The sequence below is a fragment of the Mobula hypostoma genome, chromosome 6, assembly GCF_963921235.1.
Source record: "Mobula hypostoma chromosome 6, sMobHyp1.1, whole genome shotgun sequence".
Taxonomy (NCBI): domain Eukaryota; kingdom Metazoa; phylum Chordata; class Chondrichthyes; order Myliobatiformes; family Myliobatidae; genus Mobula; species Mobula hypostoma.
The window spans coordinates 137493830-137514179 of record NC_086102.1 but is presented as its reverse complement, the minus strand read 5'-3'; the positions used below and the strand labels follow the sequence as shown (position 1 = coordinate 137514179).

At 41.7% G+C, this 20350-nt stretch overlaps 1 protein-coding gene across 2 annotated transcripts in view; it reads right to left on the bottom strand.

Annotated features, from left to right (window-relative positions):
* The window catches only part of vps8 (VPS8 subunit of CORVET complex), a 682661-nt gene that overhangs the window by 659599 nt on the left and 2712 nt on the right, over positions 1-20350 (bottom strand). Inside the window, exons 2-4 of one of the 2 annotated variants that reach the window (XM_063051802.1) lie at positions 13511-14354; positions 9630-9698; positions 3620-3750 (exon numbers count right to left, since the gene is read on the bottom strand). In XM_063051802.1, coding sequence (XP_062907872.1) covers positions 3620-3750; positions 9630-9698; positions 13511-14029 — 719 coding nt within the window. In that variant the 5' untranslated portion in view covers positions 14030-14354. The remainder of the gene's footprint in view (positions 1-3619; positions 3751-9629; positions 9699-13510; positions 14355-20350) is intronic. The other variant, XM_063051804.1, reaches the window with a different exon arrangement.

Here is a 20350-nt window from a genome sequence, read left to right as displayed (position 1 = left end):
CAGTGAGTACACGCCCCGAGCCATCAAACACCCTTCATATGACAATCCTGGAATAATTTTCGTAAACCTCCTTTAAATGCTCTCTAGTTTCAGCACATCCTTTCTAAGATAAGAGGCCCAAAATTGCACACAATATTCCAAGTGTGGCCTCACCAGTGCTTTCTTAAGTCTCAGCATTACATCCTTGCAGTATGTGTATACAATGGCATGGAGTTGTCGTTAACCCTTACCCTTCTCACGCCTTCTTCTTGCTCTCTTAAGTCCCTTAATTTTTTTTTTTTTTTTTTTTTTGCTGGCTACCTTACAACTCTCAGGAGCCCTATCTAATCTTTGCTTCCTAAACCTTAAGTATGCTTCATCTTCCTCTTGACTAAATGCTCCACTTCTCTTGTCAACCATGGTTCCTTCCCTGCCTCAACGGGACAAACATACCATGCAAGTGCTCCCCAAACAACCTCCATACTTTCATTGTAAAATTCCCTGAGAAGCAGTTCTCAATTTACACTGCCAAATTCCTGCTTAAAAGCAACACAATTAGCCCTCTCCGGTTAAGTACCTTCCAACACCATCTGCTTCTATCTTTGTCCAAGGCTATGCTAAAGGTTGGGGAGTTAAGGTCACCGCCTCTTTAAAAAATGTACTGCCTAGAATTAATGCAGTCACTGTCTTTCCTCAGGAAGAGACTTTGTAAACATTGTAGCACTGCAATCTCATAGTCTTGAGCAACAATAAAGATCTATTCTATTCTACTGGGCACCAGAGTTACAAAAGAATCAACTAATTTTGAAAGATGGCAACATTAAAAATTAGGTGCTTATTATTTTAAGACAATACTTGCAAATCCCTAGAGAAACTTAACTGAAGAATTGGATACCAGCTCATAGATCACTCCACACATCCATATTTTCAACATAAACCAATATTCTGAACACTAACACAAAATGCTGGAGGAACTCAGCAGGCCAGGCTGGGATGTAAATTGGTAAAACAGACAGAAGGGCATGGAAGAAGGAAAAGGGGGGAGGAGCACCAGAGGGAGGTGATGGGCATACAAGGAGATAACATGAGAAGGAAAAGGGGATGCTCCATCCTACTTCAGGTCTCACCTATCACTTTATGCTTTTCTCCCCTCCCCCCACCTTTTAAATCTACTCCTCAGTTTTTTTCCTCCAGTCCTGCTGAAGGGTTTCAGCCCAAAATGTCAACTGTACTCTTTTCGTAGATACTATGAATGGCGGAGTTCCTCCAGTATTTTGACTTTATTGCTTGGATTTCCAGCATCTGCAGATTTTCTTTTGCTTGTGACTCTGAACACTTGATTTGGTTCCAGTGTTAGAATCAGAATCAGAATTAGGTTTATTACCACCGGCATGTGTCGTGAAATTTGTTAACTTAGTAGCAACAGTTCAATGCAATACATAATATCAAAGAAGAATAAAAAATAAAAATAATAATAAATAGATAAATGATAGATAGATAAATAAGGGATTACTCCAGAATGAAATTATGGACAGCAGACATTAATGAAAAAGGGGAACACATCTTCAGGAAGTAAAACATGTTCACAACTTAACTTTAGCTACTTTGAGCCTATTGAAACCAATCATTAAATGCTGGATATTCTGATTCTATCCATTAAAACTATGTGGTGGAAGACAACAGATGAATGTTCATATTAATCAGTATTCAGTGAAAACCTCAGGATTAGTTTAGGGAAAGCACTATGCAGCCATCTCATATATTAAAACATTATTAAAGACATGTCCCTGCCACTTAATACACAGTTAAGGACATGTATGTTTTGTCATTTAATATTCTGGCTAGTTATAGCAATACAGGATGAATACAGGCCCTTCAGCCCAACAAGTCCATGCTGACAATGCTAGTCCCAATTTCTTGTGTTGGGCTCATGTGCCTCTTAAGCCCCACCCATCTATGTGCCTATCCAAGTGCTTTGTCAATGATATTATTTTACCTACCTCAGCCAGTTTTCTTGGCAGCTCATTCCATGTAGTCATTGCCCTCTGTATGAAAAAATTACCCAAGGTCCCTTGAAATCTTTCCCCTTTCACCCTTAATCTATGCTCTCTAGCTTTGCACTCTCCTACCCTGAGAAAAAGGCAGCTACCATTCATTCACCTTAACCATTGTCTCCCATAATTTTAAACATTCCTATAAAATTGCCCCTCATTTTCCTACAATGAGGCTAACCTCTGCCAAACTCAGGCCTTCCAGTCCTGACAACATCCTTGCAAATCTTTTCTTCATTCTTTGCAGTTTAATCACATTTTTTTCATAAGAGAGTGACCAAAACTGTATATACTACTTCAAGTGTAGTCTCACCAACAACTTGTACAACTGCACCATAATGTCCGAACTCCTAAACTTAATGATGTGACTGATAAAGGCCAGCTTGCTAAACACCATTTCCATCACCCTGTTTACATGTGGCGCCACTTATTTTTCCACTCATATATTCAGGCAGTTATCTCTCAACAATGTAACAACAGATATACTTTGGATGTCTAAAATTTGTGCCCAGATACTCCCAGAACAGCCACCAATATTTGAATATTCAAGGAGTTCTGCTAGCCTGGATGCACTCCCATTTTAAAGATGTAATTCTTCAAAGTTACCTGTCTGCATTCAAAATGAGTGAATTAAAAGCAGTGCTTAGTTTGCAGATATGATTATTGCCAATGAAAATTGTGGTTGCTAGTTTACTGTTAGCTTTGTGTTCAAAATATATAAACATTGTGTCAGCAGAAAACTAGATTCGAGTATTCTAGTATAGATACCAGTATTGAACTGTCCTAGGCATTGCCTTGATACAAAACATACACTCAGTGGTCACTTTATTGGATACCTCCTGGTCTTCTGCTTCTGTAGCCCATCAATTGAGGTTCAACATGTTGTGCATTCAAAGATGATCTTCTGCACACCACCGTTGCAACACGTAATTATTTGAGTTACTGTCACCTTCCTGTCAGTTTGAACCAGTCTGGCCATTCTCTTCTGACATCTCTCATTAACAACGCATGTCTGCCCACATAACTGCCGCTCACTAGATTTCTTTTGTTTTTCCACACCATTCTGTGTAAACTCTACAGATTGTTGTATGTGAAAATCCCAGGAGATCAGCAGTTTCTGAAATACTCAAACCACCCCTTCTGGCATCAAAATTATTCCACATTCAAAGTCACCTGATCACATTTCTCCTCCATTCCATTGTTTGGTTTGAACAACAAATGAACCACCTGATTGTGTGTGGATGCTGTTCAGCATTGAATTGCTGCCACATGATTGACTGTTTAGATATTTGCATTAATGAGGTATACAAGTGTACCTAATAAATTGGCCACTTAGTGTATGACCCTTTTGTTAAATTCAATATATTACTTCACTGTCCATCCTTTGAGCCTTTCCATTTAGCTTCTTATCAATGTTATGACAAAACACAAATGTCACTGTGACTAATTTCATAAAAATGAAATTAAATTTAATATAATGCATGCAAAGATAAACCCTGCAAGTTTAGTTACTGCCATTCCCACAGTTGTAAATTCTTGTCACTTTGTGGTAACTTGACAGTAGGAACTGATAATCTCCAAATTCTCACCGTTTTAAGTTTGCTCTGTCACCACTGTCTGAACTAGCAAGAGAAGAGGTTTCACCAGAATGTGCATCAATATTATCTGTATTCAAGAGAGTTGGGTCCTCCAGTATAAATGATTCATCTTCATCTTCTGTCTGTTTAAAGGAAAGGCATATTGGAAAGAAAAGGGAAACATCATTTTAAATGGATTGGATCTGTCTTTGCCTGGATGATGTTTCACCTAGCTACGATGTCCAAAACCAAGGCATATTTTAGGTGTTACAAAAAATATGCCAAGAACCTCATAACGATGAGATGATCAATCACGACTGAAATTAAAGGACATGTAGTTACCCCCAGAAGGTAATGAATCTTTGGAATTCTCAGCCCAACAGCTCTGTTACCCTCTTTAATAAAGACATTGATAATTTTGGGGATATTAGGAGAACCAATGGAAATGAAATTGCTGCAGCAAGAGAGGCTGAGGTAGATGGACAGCCATGATTTTACCAAATAGCAGAACAATCATGAGAGGCTGCAAACCCAATCCCTCCTATCTTTTATCTTATGAATCCCCTCCCCCAATCTTTAACCATTTTTCTTATTTAAAAGAGTGAAAGAAAAAAAATTGAACTACTTTTCTAACGTTCCCTTTGCAGCCAGTTCTCATAACGTATTGCCCACAATAGTGTCTGCCAGCAAAGCAAGAAGCTATAAAAGCATTAGAGTGAATTAAAAGCAATGCTTAGAGTTTACAAAATTAAACTCTATCAAATTAAATTAAACTGTAAAATGGGGGCATGGCACTGTTGATCAGAGATAGTGTCACGGCTGCAGAAAAGGAGGAACTCATGAAGGAATTGTCGAGGGAGTCTCCGTTAGGAACAGGAAGGAGTCAATAACTCTACTGGGTGTTTTTTATAGACCACCCAACAGTAACAGGGACATCAAGGAGCAGATAGGGAGACAGATTCTGGAAAGGTGTAATAATAACAGGGTTGTTGTGGTGGGAGATTTTAATTTCCCAAATATCGATTGGCATCTCCCTAGAGTCAGGGGTTGAGATGGGGTGGGGTTTGTTAGGTGTGTTCAGAAAGGTTTCTTGACACAATATGTAGATAAGCCTACAAAAGAAGAGGCTATACTTAATTTAGTATTGGGAAATGAAGTATTGTCAGATCTCTCAGTGGGAGAGCATTTAGGAGATAGCAATCACAATTCTATCTCCTTTACCATAGTATTGACAGGGATAAAAACAGACAAGTTAGGAAAGCATTTAATTGGGGTAAGGGGAAATATAAGGCTATCAGGCAGGAACTTGGAAGCATAAACTGGGAACACATGTTCTCAGGAAAATGTATGGAAGAAATGCGGCAAATGTTCAAGGGACATGTGTATGGAGTTCTGCAACGTTCCAATGAGACAGGGAAAGGATGGTATAGGGTACAGGAACCATGGTGTACAAAGGCTGTTGTAAATCTTGTCAAGAAGAAAACAAGAGCTTATGAAAAGTTCAAAAAACTAGGTAATGATAGAGATCTAAAAGATTATAGCAGGAAGGAGCTTAAGAAAGAAATTAGGAGAGCCAGAAGGTGTCATGAGAAGGCCATGACAGACAGGATTAAGGAAAACCCCAAGGCATTCTACAAGTATACAAACAGCAAGAGGACAAGGCGTGACAGAATAGGTCCAATCAAGTGTGACTGCGAAAAAATGTGTATGGAACCAGAGGAGATAGCACAGGTACTTAATGAGTACTTTGCTTCAGTATTCACTACGGAAAAGGATCTTGGCGAATGTAGGGATGACTTACAGCAGACTGAAAAGCTTAAGCATGTAGATATTAAGGAAGAGGATGTGCAGGAGCTTTTGGAAATCATCAAGTTGGATAAGTCACCGGGATTGGATGCGATGTACCCCAGGCTACAGTGGAAGGCAAGGGAGGAGATTGCTGGGCCTCTAGCAATCATCTTTGCATCATCAATGGGGACAGGAGAAATTCCGGAGGATTGGAGGGTTGCGGATGTTGTTCTATTATTCAAGGAAGGGAGTAGAGATAGCCCAGGAAATTATAGACCAGTGAGTCTTACTTCAGTGATTGGTAAGTTGATCGAAAAGATCCTGAGAGGCAGGATTGATGAACATTTGGAGAGGCATAACATGATTGTGGCGAGAATACACATAAAATTAAGATGTTTGCTGGCCTGGGTTAGCATCAGTGGCATCAGCAGTTGGTCTGCCACCCGTCCTCAGGGGAAGGAGAGATAAGGAACAATGAAGCAGCATGTGGAGATGTTAATGAAGGAGCCATCAGTCTGGGTATTGCCAAGATCGGCTCCCCCTTTGAACCCTGAACTGTTTGAAGTGATGGACAGGCGATCTGGAGATGTGTAATGAAGGGACGGGAGAGAGAGCTGTCTGGAGCGGCTCCCCCTTTGAACCCTGAACTGTTTGAAGTGATGGACAGGCGATACCCCAGCAGGGGGATAAAAAGGGACAGGTTCGCTAAGGCAGCACACACACGACACGTGAGGAAACGAGACCCTGGAAGCGGTGCGCCTCTCACGAGTCGGTGGGAAGTACCGGACCTTAAACGCACAGGGTGGAAAGGTACGATCAGCGGGAACCCGGTGTGTGTCCACCCTCGCTTGGGTGCCAGGTTCACTGCAGAGGATCGACCGCATCTGCAGGAGGGGTCACAGTCGATGATCACAAAGGACCCGCCCGGAAGCTGCTTGTGAGCAATATCGCCGGTCTGTGAGTGGAAGCCGTTTCCAAATGATCAGTCGTTCCCGTTCTCTCTCTCTCTCTCTCTCTCTCTCCCCACGTTGTCCATCGCCATGGCAACGATTACTGCAAACTGAACTAAATTGGACTGAACTTTGAGTCACTTTGAAATTGGTCATTTACCCCTAGACAACGATAGAGCTTGATTGATACTGTTATCTTAATTCTGTGTACATGTGTGTTTATCATTGCTGAACTGTTGCATTTATTATCCTTTCGATTACTGTGTTGCTTGTTTCTTTAATAAAACTTTCTTAGTTCTAGTAATCCAGACTCCAACTGAGTGATCCATTTCTGCTGGTTTGGCAACCCAGTTACAGGGTATGTAACAGTAAGTTGATGGAAAAGATCCTGAGAGGCAGGATTGATGAACATTTGGAGAGGCATAATATGATTAGGAATAGTCAGCATAGCTTTGTCAAAGGCAGGTTGTGCCTTACAAACCTGATTGAATTTTTTGAGGATGTGACTAAACACTTTGATGAAGGAAGAGCAGTAGATGTAGTGTATATGGATTTCAGCAAGGCACTTGATAAGGTATCTCATGCAAGACTTTATTGAGAAAGAAAGGAGGCATGGGATCCAAGGGGACATTGCTTTGTGGATCCAGAACTGGCTTGCCCACAGAAGGCAAAGAGTGGTTGTAGACAGGTCATATTCTGCATGGAGGTCAGTGACCAGTGGTGTGCCTCAGGGTTCTATTCTGGGACCCTTCCTCTTCAAGATTTTTATAAATGACCTGGATGAGGAAGTGGAGGGATGGGTTAGTAAATTTGCTGATGACACGAAGGTTGAGGGTGTTGTGGATAGTGTGGAGAGCTGTCAGATGTTACAGCGGGACATTGATAGGATGCAAAACTGGGCTGAGCAGTGGCAGATGGAGTTCAACCCATATACGTGTGAGGTGGTTCACTTTGATAAGTCAAATATGATGGCACAATATAGTATGGTAAGACTCTTGGCAGTGTGGAGGATCAGAGGGATTTTGGGGTCTGAGTCCACAGGACAGTCAAAGCCCCTACTTGGAGTACTGAGCTCAGTTCTGGTCGACTCACTACAGGAAGGATGTGGAGAGGGTGCAGAGGAGATTTACAAGGATGTTGCCTGGATTGGGGAGCATGCCTTATGAGAATAGATTGAGTTTACTCGACCTTTTCTCCTTGGAGCGACGGAGGATGAGAGGTGACCTAATGAAGGTGTATAAGATGATGAGAGGTATTGATCATGTGGATAGTCAGAGGCTTTTTCCCAGGGCTGAAATGGCTAGCATGAGAGGGCACAGATTTAAGGTGCTTGGAAGTAGGTACAGAGAAGATGTCAGGGGAAGTTTTTTTTTTACAGAGTGGTGAGTCATGGAATGGGCTGCCGGCAATGGTGGTGGAAGCGGATATGATAGGATCTTTTAAGAGACTCCTGAATAGGTACATGGAGCTTAGAAAAATACAGGGCTATGGATAGATAACCTTAAGTAATTTCTGAGGTAAGGACATGTTCGGCGCAGCTTTGTGGGCCAAAGGGCCTGTATTGTGCTGTAGGCTTTCTGTGATTCTGAACTGATGCAAACTCTCACGATGAAGGGTTAGAAATTGATTTAGCATCTTTTAATTATATTAAAGGCACATTGTGGGTCAACACAATTTCGCTTATGAGAATTGCACAAAGATCACATTCTTCAAATGTGCTGTTCATAGATACTAAAGACTTCATAAATAATGCTGTACTTAAAACCAATATTGCCTAATGATCTATTGCAATCTCTCTCAGTTGCTGGCACTTAACAACACAAGCAAGATTATTTCAGCAAAGTCAAAAGAGGTAGAAAGCAGTATTTGGTAAGCTACAGAGGAGCATACTACTGAATGAATGGAACTGAGATGGGAAAGTGCAGAGGATCAGAGAAAACTGGACAGGGACTGGTAAAGCAATTCTCCCAGAAGCATGTTCTTTGTGCAAGAGGCCATTAAGCTACTGGTAAATTAACATGGTAGTCTCTGCAAATATTTGAGTACAATCAATGAATGCTTGTACCTTGGAGAAGCATGTTATGAAGGCAAAACCTTTACTGCATTGGTAAGCAGTAAATTCAGATGTGGCAAAAATCTATATCCCAGAATGACATGAAGATCTGGACACTGTTGGTCACTGTAATGTTGATTTCCACCTTATTTGAGTTTACAGATCTCAACAGCAATATGAATTGTGTGGTTTCAGGAGAAAGAGCTAATAAGAGCAAATAAGAACTATTGTTTTTATACCAAGATTTAAAATTTCAATGTAGGCATATTTTAGGTGTTACACTACTGTTAGAGTCATTCGGAGGGAGTTCAGCACTGATAAAAGCGTTAGTGCAAAAAAATTCCACTGTAAAATCAGCAGTCATATTTCCCTATGGATGCCAAATCCCCCCAGAAATCAACACAAATTCTGGGTTAATTTCTGGATATAGACAGGGCTTTTTTTTAATTATGTAGCTTTGCAGACAAATACCTCGGCCAGGTTTCTCTGACGGTTTGGACTCGTTAACTTCCTCACTATTATCCTCAATGGCCATGGAAAAAACAACACATTCTCTTTTGTGCATTTGGAAGATTTTAAATAACCATTGTGAGCATTGCATTAAACCCGATGATTGAAACTTGTTCTTAATTACTTTAGTTTCTTTACCTTTTATATTTCTCAATGATTCCAAAATTTATTGCTTTCACAGAACTAACAAATGTTACCACTGCTACTTATAGATTAATCATAATTAGTGTGGTGCAAGGATGAATTTAAGGATCATTCCAATAATTATCAGTGTTTTGCCTTTGGTTCCAAATCTGGACCAAGGGGAAAGATACAGGAGGGCAGTATAAGGAGCTAGTAATCAATCCAATCAGGCACTTTTTTTGTCCTTTAGTCTTGGCACAATCTAATGTTTTGGAACAAAATATCCTAAGCTACACCAAAATATTATGCATGAAGAAATCCTAGCAACAAACTTAATTCTGATGAAATTCAACCAATCTTTTACGTCCACTTTTACAAGTGCAAGTGTTTTTTTTTATTATTTTACATTTCCAGTATTTAGTTATTTTTTAATATGCCTTACATTTCAAAACCAGTCCCAGATCACCAGTGACACTACGTAATTTACAATGCTATGGGATGCAGGTAAAGTCAATGAATCAAGCATTAATTCCTACAACACATCTGTTGTCCAGCACTTTTTAAAGGCAGAGCACTCTTATTTTAGCATTAAGCTTACCTCATTTAGAATGCTTTCTAGAGTAGGTGGAGTATCAACCTGAGGAATATCAAACTCTTTGTCATCGATCTGCAAAAGAAAGAAAATTAGGTGTTTTTTCTCTTCCCTACATATCAAGAAAAAATAAGACTGGCAGCTATCACATCCTTTCCCAGATTCTCCAGAACGTGTTGCAGCCATTGCAATAAATGTAGGGAGCTTATTGAAAATCGATTGAAGAATAAATCATGAAATATTCTGAGCACACAAAAAACACTAAGTGGTTAATATGACTGCTTCTGAAATGGGTAACCTCTTCGTGAGGAATCTGGTTTCATTGTTTATGAAGCAGATGGAATTTCACACAACTACATCTTTGAGTGGGTACTGAAGACCCCACTGGTAAAGACTAATACAGCCAAGCAGTTCATCTACAAAAAAAAGTCTATTTCAGCAAGTTCAATTTCAAGAATACTGCAATTTCATGAAAAGGTTTTTATTTTAATTGTGGCAGTTTTATGAATTCTTATCAAAATTAGTGCCTAATACTACTGAATAATCCCTTACCAAAGTATGACATTTGGTATCCTTATCTCAGTAGTTCAGTGTCAACCCTACACTGGGTACAGCACTTACGACAGTCGATAAGCAAAGCCAGCTGTGTCACTAACTCCAACCTACCCCCTACCCCACTACAGAAGTTCCACCACAAGACCATGCCTGAGATTCTGAACTTAATTTTTAAAAATGACCACAAGCACAAAAGCTAAAGAGTACCGCAGGGGCAAATGCAACCCACTTTATTTGCCTTCTTCCCTACACATAGTCTCCTAGCCCCAAGAATCTAAGGCCCTCCTATCTACAAGGTGCTTTCAAGACTCTTCAATGAGCTCTTTCTCGCAGTCAGCAGTGGAGGTTGTTCATTAGTGATGCAGCATGAGGTTCAAACAGTTTAAACAGACCTCGGATACCTTCTGGACTTTTCAGTGAGCTGCTATCATGATGACAACAGAACAGCAATGGCTGGGGCTTCTGGGATTCAGAAGGTGAAGGGAAGATACATCCCAAAGATGAAGAAGTATTCTAAATGGAGGATGAGGCAACCATGGCTAACAAGTCAAAGACAGCATAAAAGCAAAGGAGGACACAGAGCAGAGCAACAATTAGTGGGAAATTTTCAGATTGGGAAGCTTTTAAAAACCAAAGTTCAAGGTAAATTTATAATCAAAGTACATTTATGTCACCATATGCAACACTAAGATTCATTTTCTTGCAGCCGTACTCAATAAATTCATAGAATAATAACCATAGCAATATCAATGAAAGACCACATCGGCTTGCATGTTCAACCTGTATACAAAAGGCAACAAACTTTGTAAATAAAAAAGTTAAGATGGCACTAAACGGCGATTCCTTTGCTTGCATCTTCAGAAATAGCTTTATTTCTATCTTTAATATCTCTTTTTTCCTTTTTCAGGGTGTGGGAGGGGGTCTTTTGAAGATCCTGACCTGGAGTTACACTCTGACTTCGGTTCTTTGCAGGAATGGGACCCGCTGTCAGGACCTCACGTCGGGCCACTTTCTGATATCCAATGATGGAACCTGGAAGACCAGCACGCCTTCAAGGTTCCGGGATTTTGTGGCTCTGGGGATGCGCTGATTCTAGGTCAGTGCCCCTGACTGAAACATCGTGGGAGAACATGCAATATTGGGAGCAGCGGGCTAACTGCTGGGCTGGGGGTTGTGTGTCAGAAGAGCTGTGCCTATTTGGTGCCGCCTCTCTGGGCGCAGAGCTCAGAAAAAGTGATGCAACAGACTTTTAACATCGTAAATCAGCAAGTTGTTTGTTGTGAAATGGGGACACCTCTTTTTCCCTTATTAGGGAGGGAGAGAGAGCTTGTGATATGTCAAATTATGAGGTGAATGAGTAGTTTTTGGGGTACTGTAAGTCTGTGTCTTTACTAATGCTTTGCTGCACACTTGAGTGCTCGGTGGAGAGTGCTGATGTTTTTCTGCTGGTGGGTGCGGGGGGGTGTCAATGCCTTGCTGGGAGGGAGGAGTTAGGGGAGCTTTGGGGTTCTAACATTTTAACTGTCATTCATTCTTTGGGGTACTCCTCTGTTTTCATGGATGTCTGAGAAGAAAAAGAATCTGAGGATGCATATTATATACATTTCTCTGACATTAAATGCACCTATTGAAAGAAATAATAATAAATAAATAACCAATAAATATCGACAACATGAGTCCTTCAACGTGAGGCCATTGGTTGCGGGAACATTTCAATGATGAAGTTGAGTCAAATTATCCCCTTTGGTTCAGAAGCCTAATGGTTGAGTAGTAACTGTTCCTAAAGTCGGTGGTGTGAGTCCTGAGGCTCCTGTACCTTATTCCTAACGGCAGCAGTGATCAGAAAGCAGATAATGGGTAGTGGGGGGTCCTTGATAATGAATGCTGCTTTCCTGAGACAGTGTTATCATGTAAATATGCTCAATAGTGGGGAGGGCTTTACCATGGTGCACTGGGCCATATCTACTACTTTTTGCAGGAGTTTCCATTCAAGAGTATTAGTGCTTCCATAAAAGACTGTGATGCAGCCAGTCAATATACTCTCAATTACACATCTATAGAAGTTTGTCAAAGTTTTAGATCTCATGCCGAATCTTCGCAAACTTGTAAAGAAGTAGAGGTGCTGCTATGCTTTTCTTGTAATTGCACTTATGAGCTGGCCCCAAAACAGGTCCTCTCAAATGATATCACTGAGGAATTTAAAGTTGCTGATCCTCTCCACCTCTGATCCTCGATGAAGACTGGTTCATCAACCATTTACCTCTGGTTTCCTTCTCCTGCAGTACAGCTTCTTAATCTTGCTGGCATTGAGTTAAGAGGTTGTTGTTATGGCACCACTCAACCAGATTTAAAATTTCCCTTTAATAATGCTGATTCAGCCTGTGACACTGGTGTCATCAGCAAACTTGAATATGGCATTGGAGCTGTACTTAGCCACACAATTGTATGTGTAAAGTGAGAAGAGCAGGGGGCTAAGCAGCAGACTTGTGGTGCACCTGTACTGATAGAGATCTTGGACTAACTGGGGTCTGCAAATGAGGAAATCAAGGATCCAAATGTACAAGGAGGTACTGAGGCCAAGTTCTTAAGCTTATTGATTAGCTTTGATGGGATGATGGTATTGAATGCTGAGCTGTGGCCGATAAAGAACAGCCTAATATATGGTACACATGCCCTTACACTTCCTCCCTTACCACCATTCAGGGCCCCAAACAGTCCTTCCAGGTGAGGCATCACTTCACCTGTGAGTCGACTGGGGTGATATACTGCGTCCGGTGCTCCCGATGTGGCCGTTTATATATTGGTGAGACCCGACGCAGACTGGGAGACCGCTTTGCTGAACATCTACGCTCTGTCCGCCAGAGAAAGCAGGATCTCCCAGTGGCCACACATTTTAATTCCACATCCCATTCCCATTCTGACATGTCTATCCACGGCCTCCTCTACTGTAAAGATGAAGCCACACTCAGGTTGGAGGAACAACACCTTATATTCCGTCTGGGTAGCCTCCAACCTGATGGCATGAACATTGACTTCTCTAACTTCCGCTAGGCCCCACCTCCCCCTCGTACCCCAGCTGTTACTCATTTTTATGCACACATTCTTTCTCTCACTCTCCTTTTTCTCCCTCTGTCCCTCTGAATATACCTCTTGCCCATCCTCTGGGTCACCCCCCCCCCCGTCTTTCTTCCCGGACCTCCTGTCCCATGATCCTCTCGTATCCCCTTTTGCCTATCACCTGTCCAGCTCTCGGCTCTATCCCTCCCCCTCCTGTCTTCTCCTATCATTTTGCATCTCCCCCTCCCCCTCCAGCTTTCAAATCCCTTACTCACTCTTCCTTCAGTTAGTCCTGACGAAGGGTCTCGGCCTGAAACGTCGACTGCGCCTCTTCCTATAGATGCTGCTTGGCCTGCTGCGTTCACCAGCAACTTTGATGTATGTTGCTTGAATTTCCAGCATCTGCAGAATTCCTGTTGTTTGAGCCTAATATATGTATCTTTGTTGTCAAGATGTTCCAGGGTTGAGTAAAGAGCTAATGGGATGGCATCTGTTGTGGACCTATTGGTCCAGTAGGTAAATTGGAGCAGATCTAAATCATTTCTCAGACAGGAATTGATATGTTTCATCACCACCCTCTCAAAACACTTCATCACTGTGGATGTAGGTACTACTGAATGATAGTCATTGAGCCAGGTCACCAAGTTCATTTTGGGCACCAGTATAATTGAAGCAGGTGTGTACCTCAGACTATTGAAACAAGAGTTTAAAGATCTCAGTGAACATCCAGTCAGTTGATCAGCACAGGTCTTCAGTACTTGACCAGGTACTCCATCTGGGCCAGACGTTTTCATGGGTTCATCCTCCGGAAGGCTGCTCACACGTGCTCAAACTGAAATCATATGATCATCGGGGGCTGTGGAAGTTTGTGATGGTTCCTGCACGTTTTGATGGTCAAAGCGAGCACAGAAGGCATTGAGCTCATCAGGAATTGAAGACCTGCTGTCGCCCTGCGTCGTCTGATTTAACTTTATAAGAGGAGATAGTATTCAAACTATCACGCATCCTTCATTGATTCAAGTTTTAGTCCGGAGTTCCTACTTTGCCCGTGAGACAGCCTTCCATAGGTCATACCTGGATCTCCTGTAATTCTCTTGTAACAGAAGGCAGCTAAAAAAGCTATAAAAGAAAAGATGAAATATGAAGCTAAGCTAGCCATAATATAAAAAGTGATTAACAAGTTTTTCTAGATACAGGTGTCCCCCGCTTTTCGAACGTTCGCTTTACAAAACCTCACTGTTACGAAAGACCTACATTAGTTCCCAGTTTTCACTAACAGAAGGTGTTTTCACTGTTACAAAAAACATCAGCGCGCGATAAAAAATCAGCGCACAATAAAAGGCAGCGCGCATCCTGAGCAGCTGCTCTCCCCTGGATTCGGAACGGCATTCTCGCCAGCATTGCTTAAACACGTGCCCGTGACCAGCCATTAGCAAGAAGAGTTCTAAGGTATTGGAAAAGCCTGAAAGAGCTCGTAAGGGTGTTACACTTAGCGTAAAACTAGACATAATTAAGCATTTTGATCATGGTGAACGAAGTAAGGACAAAGTGAGTTTGGTTTGTGGAAGTTGACGAAGATGATGTTGAAGAGGTTTTGGCATCCCATGACCAAGAACTGATAGATGAAGAGCTGATGCAATTGGAAGAGGAAAGGATAACAATCGAAACTGAATGCAGTAGCGAACTGAACGTGAAGCAACTGTGTGAGTTTTTCGCTGCAATGATAAAGTACGACTTTAATTTTGAAAGGATACGTAGGTTTAGGGGATATTTGCAGGATGGTTTGAGTGCTTACAAAGAACTGTATTATAGAAAAATGCACGAGTCTCAGCAGTCAAGCAAGCCTTCCACATCAGCCATAGCAGACGACGAACCTCGACCTTCGACATCGAGGCGGGCAGTCATAGGTAAGATGAGCTGCCTGCCCTAATGGAAACAGACGACAACGAGATGACACCCCAGTGTCCCACCACCCCAACCCCCAGGCTGCGGACAGATACCGATTCGTGGAGAATGCGGCGGTAGCCGGGAGGTACAGAGCACATCTTTAAGAAAAAAGCTGAAATAAATATGCTAAGTAATTAGGTGCCACCCGACACGTAATTTATTAGCATGTTTATTTCAGCTTTTTTCTTAAAGATGTGCTGTGTGCCTCCCGGCTACCACTGCACCGCTGCCTGCTTCACGGATCGGTATTGGGTTGCTGCCTGGAGGGTGGGGGCCACTGCACCACCCAAACTCCGACGACTCAGTCTAACACACCATCATCAGTGTGTTCGGCAAGCTGTCTTCCCGATTCCCGTAAGTGATACCACACTGTACATACATTATTTCTACTTTATATAGGCTGTGTATTTTTATGTGTTATTTGGTATGATTTGGCAGCTTCATAGCTTAAAGGTTACTGGAGAGAGTGTTTTTGCCAACAGCGCTTGCGTGAGATTTTCTGCCGAGAGCGCTTGCGCCGTGTTTTTGCCGACGGCACTTGCGTGAGATTTTCGCTACGGACAACAGTGCCGGCAATGATTGCAGAAAAGTACAAACCATTTCTACTTTATATAGACTGTGTATTTATCATATCATTCCTGCTTTTACCATATGTTACTGTTATTTTAGGTTTTATGTGTTATTTGGCATGATTTGGTCGGTTATTTTTGGGTCTGCGAACATTCACAAAATTTTCCCATATAAATAAATGGTAATTGCTTCTTCGCTTTGCGACATTCCGGCTTACGAACCGTTTCATAGGAACGCTCTACCTTCGAATCGCGGGGGAAACCTGTATATAAAGAGAGGCAAGTATGTATATTGGACCACTGGAAAATAATGCTGGAGAGTTAGTAATGGAGAAGTAAGAAATGCTGGATGAACTTTTTTTTTGTATTAGTCTTCGCTGTGGAAAACACTAGCAGAATGCCAGAAATGCAAGAGCATCAGGGGGCAGAAGTGAGTGTCATTGGGATTACTCAGGAGAAGGTGCTTGTGAAGATCAGAAGTCTGAAGGTAGACAAGTCACCTGCACCAGAGGCACTATACCCCAGAGTTCTGAAAGAGGTGGCTGAAGAGATTGTGGAGGCGTTAAAAATGACCATGAATCACTAGATCCTGGAAGACCTGGAAAATTACAAATATTACTCTACTCTTTAAGGGAGGGAGGCAGAAGTAGGGAAATTACAGGCAGTTTAATCTGACTTCAGTGGTTAGAACATTGTTGGAGTCTATTATTACGAATGAGGTTTTGGGGTACTTGGAGGTACATGACAAATTAGGCCCAAGTCAGCATGGTTTCCTTAACAGGAAATCTTGCCTGACAAATCTGTTAGCACTCTTTGAGAAGTAACAGACAGGATAGACAAAGCAGAGTCAGTGGATGTTGTTTATTTGGATTTTCAGAAGGCCTTTGACAAGATGCCGCAAATTAGGCTGCTCGACAAAATAAGAGCTAATGGTACTACAGGAATGATACTAGCATGGATGAATATGACTATGACCACTATAAAGACTGGCTGACTGGTAGGAGGCAAAGAGTCAGAATAAAGGGGGCATTTTCTAGATGGCTGTCAGTGACTAGTGGTGTGCCGCAGGGGTCAGGGTTGGGACCGCTTCTTTTCACGTTATATGTCAATGATTTCAATAAAGGAATTGATGACTTTGCGGCCAGATTGCAGATGATATGAAGAAAAGAGGAGGACAGGTAATGTTGAGGAAGCAGGGTGTCTGCAGAAGGGCTTAGAATGGGCAAAGAAATGGCAGATGGAATATAGTGTAGGGAAGTACATGGTCATGCACTTTGGTAGAAGAAAAAAGGTGTGCACTATTTTCTAACTGAGGCACAAAGGGATCTTGGGAGTCCCTAAAGATCAACTTGCAGGTTGATACAGTGGTAAGGAAGGCAAATGCAGTGTTAGCATTAATTTCAAGACAACTAGAATACAAGAGCAAGGATGTAATGCTGAAGCTTTATAAGGCATTGGTCAGACTGCACTTGGACTATCGTGAGCAGTTTTAGGCATCTTATCCAAGAAAAAATATGCTGGCATTGAAGAAGGTCCACAGGAGGTTCACACGAATGATCCCAGGAATTAAAAAGTGATCATATGAGGATTGTTTGCTGGCTCTGGGCCTGCAATTGTTGGAGTTTAGGAGAATGAGGGGGGATCTTATTGAAACTGATTGAATATTGAAAGGCCTAGTCCAGGGGCTTCCAACCTGGCATCCATGTTCCCTTGTTTAATGAGATTAATCCATGACATAAAGATTGAGAACCCCTGGCCTAGACAGAATGGTTATGGAGAGGATTTTTTTTAATATTTAGTGGAGGAGTCTAGGACCTAAGGGCAAGGTCTCAGAATAAAGAGACATCCATTTAGAACAGAGATGAGGAAAAAATTCTTTAGCCAGAGGCTGGTGAATCTGTGGAATTCACTGGCACAGGCGGCTGTGGAGGCCAAGTCATTGAGTATATTTAAGGCAGAGGTTGATAGGTTCTTGATTAATCAGGGTGTCAAAGGTTACAGGGAAAAGGCAGGAGAATGGGGTCAAGAGGGATAATAAAACAGCCAGGATGAAATGGTAGTGCAGACTCGATGAGCCAAATGGCCTAATTCTGCTCCTATGTCTTATGCACCATGCCTACACATTGAACCTCCATATATTTCTTATTTATACTTTCACTGGCATATGGCACTGAGAGTAATGCAGAAATACTTTTTTTATCTTCCCTCCTAGATGCTGACTATTGGAGTTCTATTCTTATCCTGTTGTGTACCACATCTCCTGGTTTACACATTCACAAATGCCAATGGAGTAGGGCTCAAGTTTGTGTTGTTTTGCAGTGAGATTTATTTTGTCATGGATTAATGACATGCTTATCGTGGGTCCACAGTATACTGCATTTCTGTATAGGTTCATCTTATCATGAAGATGCACCTTCCATCTACCGCACACTAAGAAGAATTGACTCAAATGAGAAATCAAAGTCTGAAAATACCATCAACAACCAATGTTCTTCACTTTGTGGAGCAAGCAGAGCTGTCCACAATCTCAGTATGGTGTCATACATTTAATACCTTACAAATGAGTGTCACATATCTCCCAACAACTAGACTATAACAACATAAAATGCAGCACATGACATCGGCCAGGAATAACAATTCAAAAACTATGAATGGGCAAACCAAATAGATGGAAATAACAAGCAGTTATAAGCAAGACCACAAGCTGCACTGTGATGTGTTTAAAAATTATGAGAAAAACAAATCAATGTTATTGTTTATTCTGCAATGTTAACCCACTGAAACTATAAATATAACACAGTAGTATGTTTTTAAACAGGTAGCTCCAACATGGAGTGATAATAATCTCATGCTAAAGGTATAAAATCGTGTGTGGTTTTCAGAGTTCAAAAGAAGATTCATAATAGTATTAATAATCAACAGCATGCCAGTTGTACAGCATAACATTTTTACCCTACACCAACAAAGGGTAGAATTCAACTAAATTTGTAGTGATGTAGTGCCTTTCCTATCTCTTACAGAATGTACAAAATATTTTCAGCTAATGAAGAACTGTCTTTCTGAAATGCTGTTACAACTGAAATAATGCCAGCAAATGTAAACATGGAACGTGTCAGCAAGCAATCAGCACAATGAAAGTGATAGCTAAGGCACTGGGAATAATTCCACAATTATTCTGCAGTTAAGTCACGGATGGCAGATCCTTCATTCTTTGACCTGTAACTTTAATTGGTTTCCCTTTCTACAGATGCCGATTGACTGGCTGAGTCCTTCAACATTTCTGTTTGTGTTTCAGATTTCAGCATTTGCAGTATTAGTTGTTCCCCAGTAATCAAAATAATTCTGCTGCTCTTCTTTGAAACATTAATCCGGCCCCATTTCCTCTGCTCTTGTTCAAAATGGTGCCATGGGGCCTTTAATCATATCACAAAAATCAGCTTCCCCTCTGTCTGCACCTTGTTGCCTCTGTTAATCAGCCAACATAATCAGAGACCTCACCCACCCTGGGCATTTTCTCTTCTTACATCCTCCCACTGGGCAAAAGAAACAAATCCCTGCCAGCACATATCACTCAGCTCAAAGACAGCTTCAATCATGTTGTTATAAGACTACAGTACGGAAACTAACAAAATAAAATGGATATTGACCTCACAATCTACCTCGTTATGGCCTTGCACTTTATTATCTACCTACACTGCATTTTCTTTGTAAGACTCTATTCTGCATTGTTATAAATACAAGATCATCTGCAGATGCTGGAAAACCAGAGTAACACACAGACTGCTGGAGGAACTCAACAGGTCAGGCAGGAGCTACGGAGAGGAATAAACATCAACATTTCGGACCAAGACCCTTCAACAAGAATGGAAGGGAAGGTAGAAGAAGTCAGAATAAGGTGGTGGAGGGTGAGGAAGGAGTGCAAGCCTGTACTCCATTCTTGGTTGGTGCAACTGTAACGAAACCCAATTTCCCTCGGGATCAGTAAACTATGACTATGATTATGACTGGAGGTGATACATGAAGCCACGTGAGGCGTAAGTAGGTGGGTGGAAGAGGTGGGATGAAGTGAGGTGTGGTATACATTAACAAATGTGTCACTCCATTAAAATATAGTCTTGTTTCACACCAATACAACCAATTGTGCTACAAATCTAAAGAATAGAGAAATGACATGATACTATTGTTTTATTTTAACATAGGAAGGGGTCTACAGAACAGCAAGGCAGGGTAATCAAACAATCAGGTGGCACAGAGATTAGTTAGTTAGCAACTAACTCTGAAGTCCTGGATAAGTTACTGGGGGCTGGAACACCTTACGTGAAAAACTGATCTCGGGCAGCGTTCCTGGAGCGCACTGGGTGAAACAGGTGGCAGTGTTATGGCAAGGGCAGTGGTGGGAAGGAAGGAGCTGAACTGGAGTGAACTGAAGATTCGGAGCAAGAAGGCTACGAATGAAACGGCTAAGGATTTCCGGAGCGAAGGCATTTTACTACCGGGGTAAAAGAGAGGCAAGACTGCGCGGGTGCGTGATGTCAGCCAGTAGAGCGGGAAAAGTTTAAAAAGAAGACCACCATATCCGGCGGGCAACAGTGACAGGGC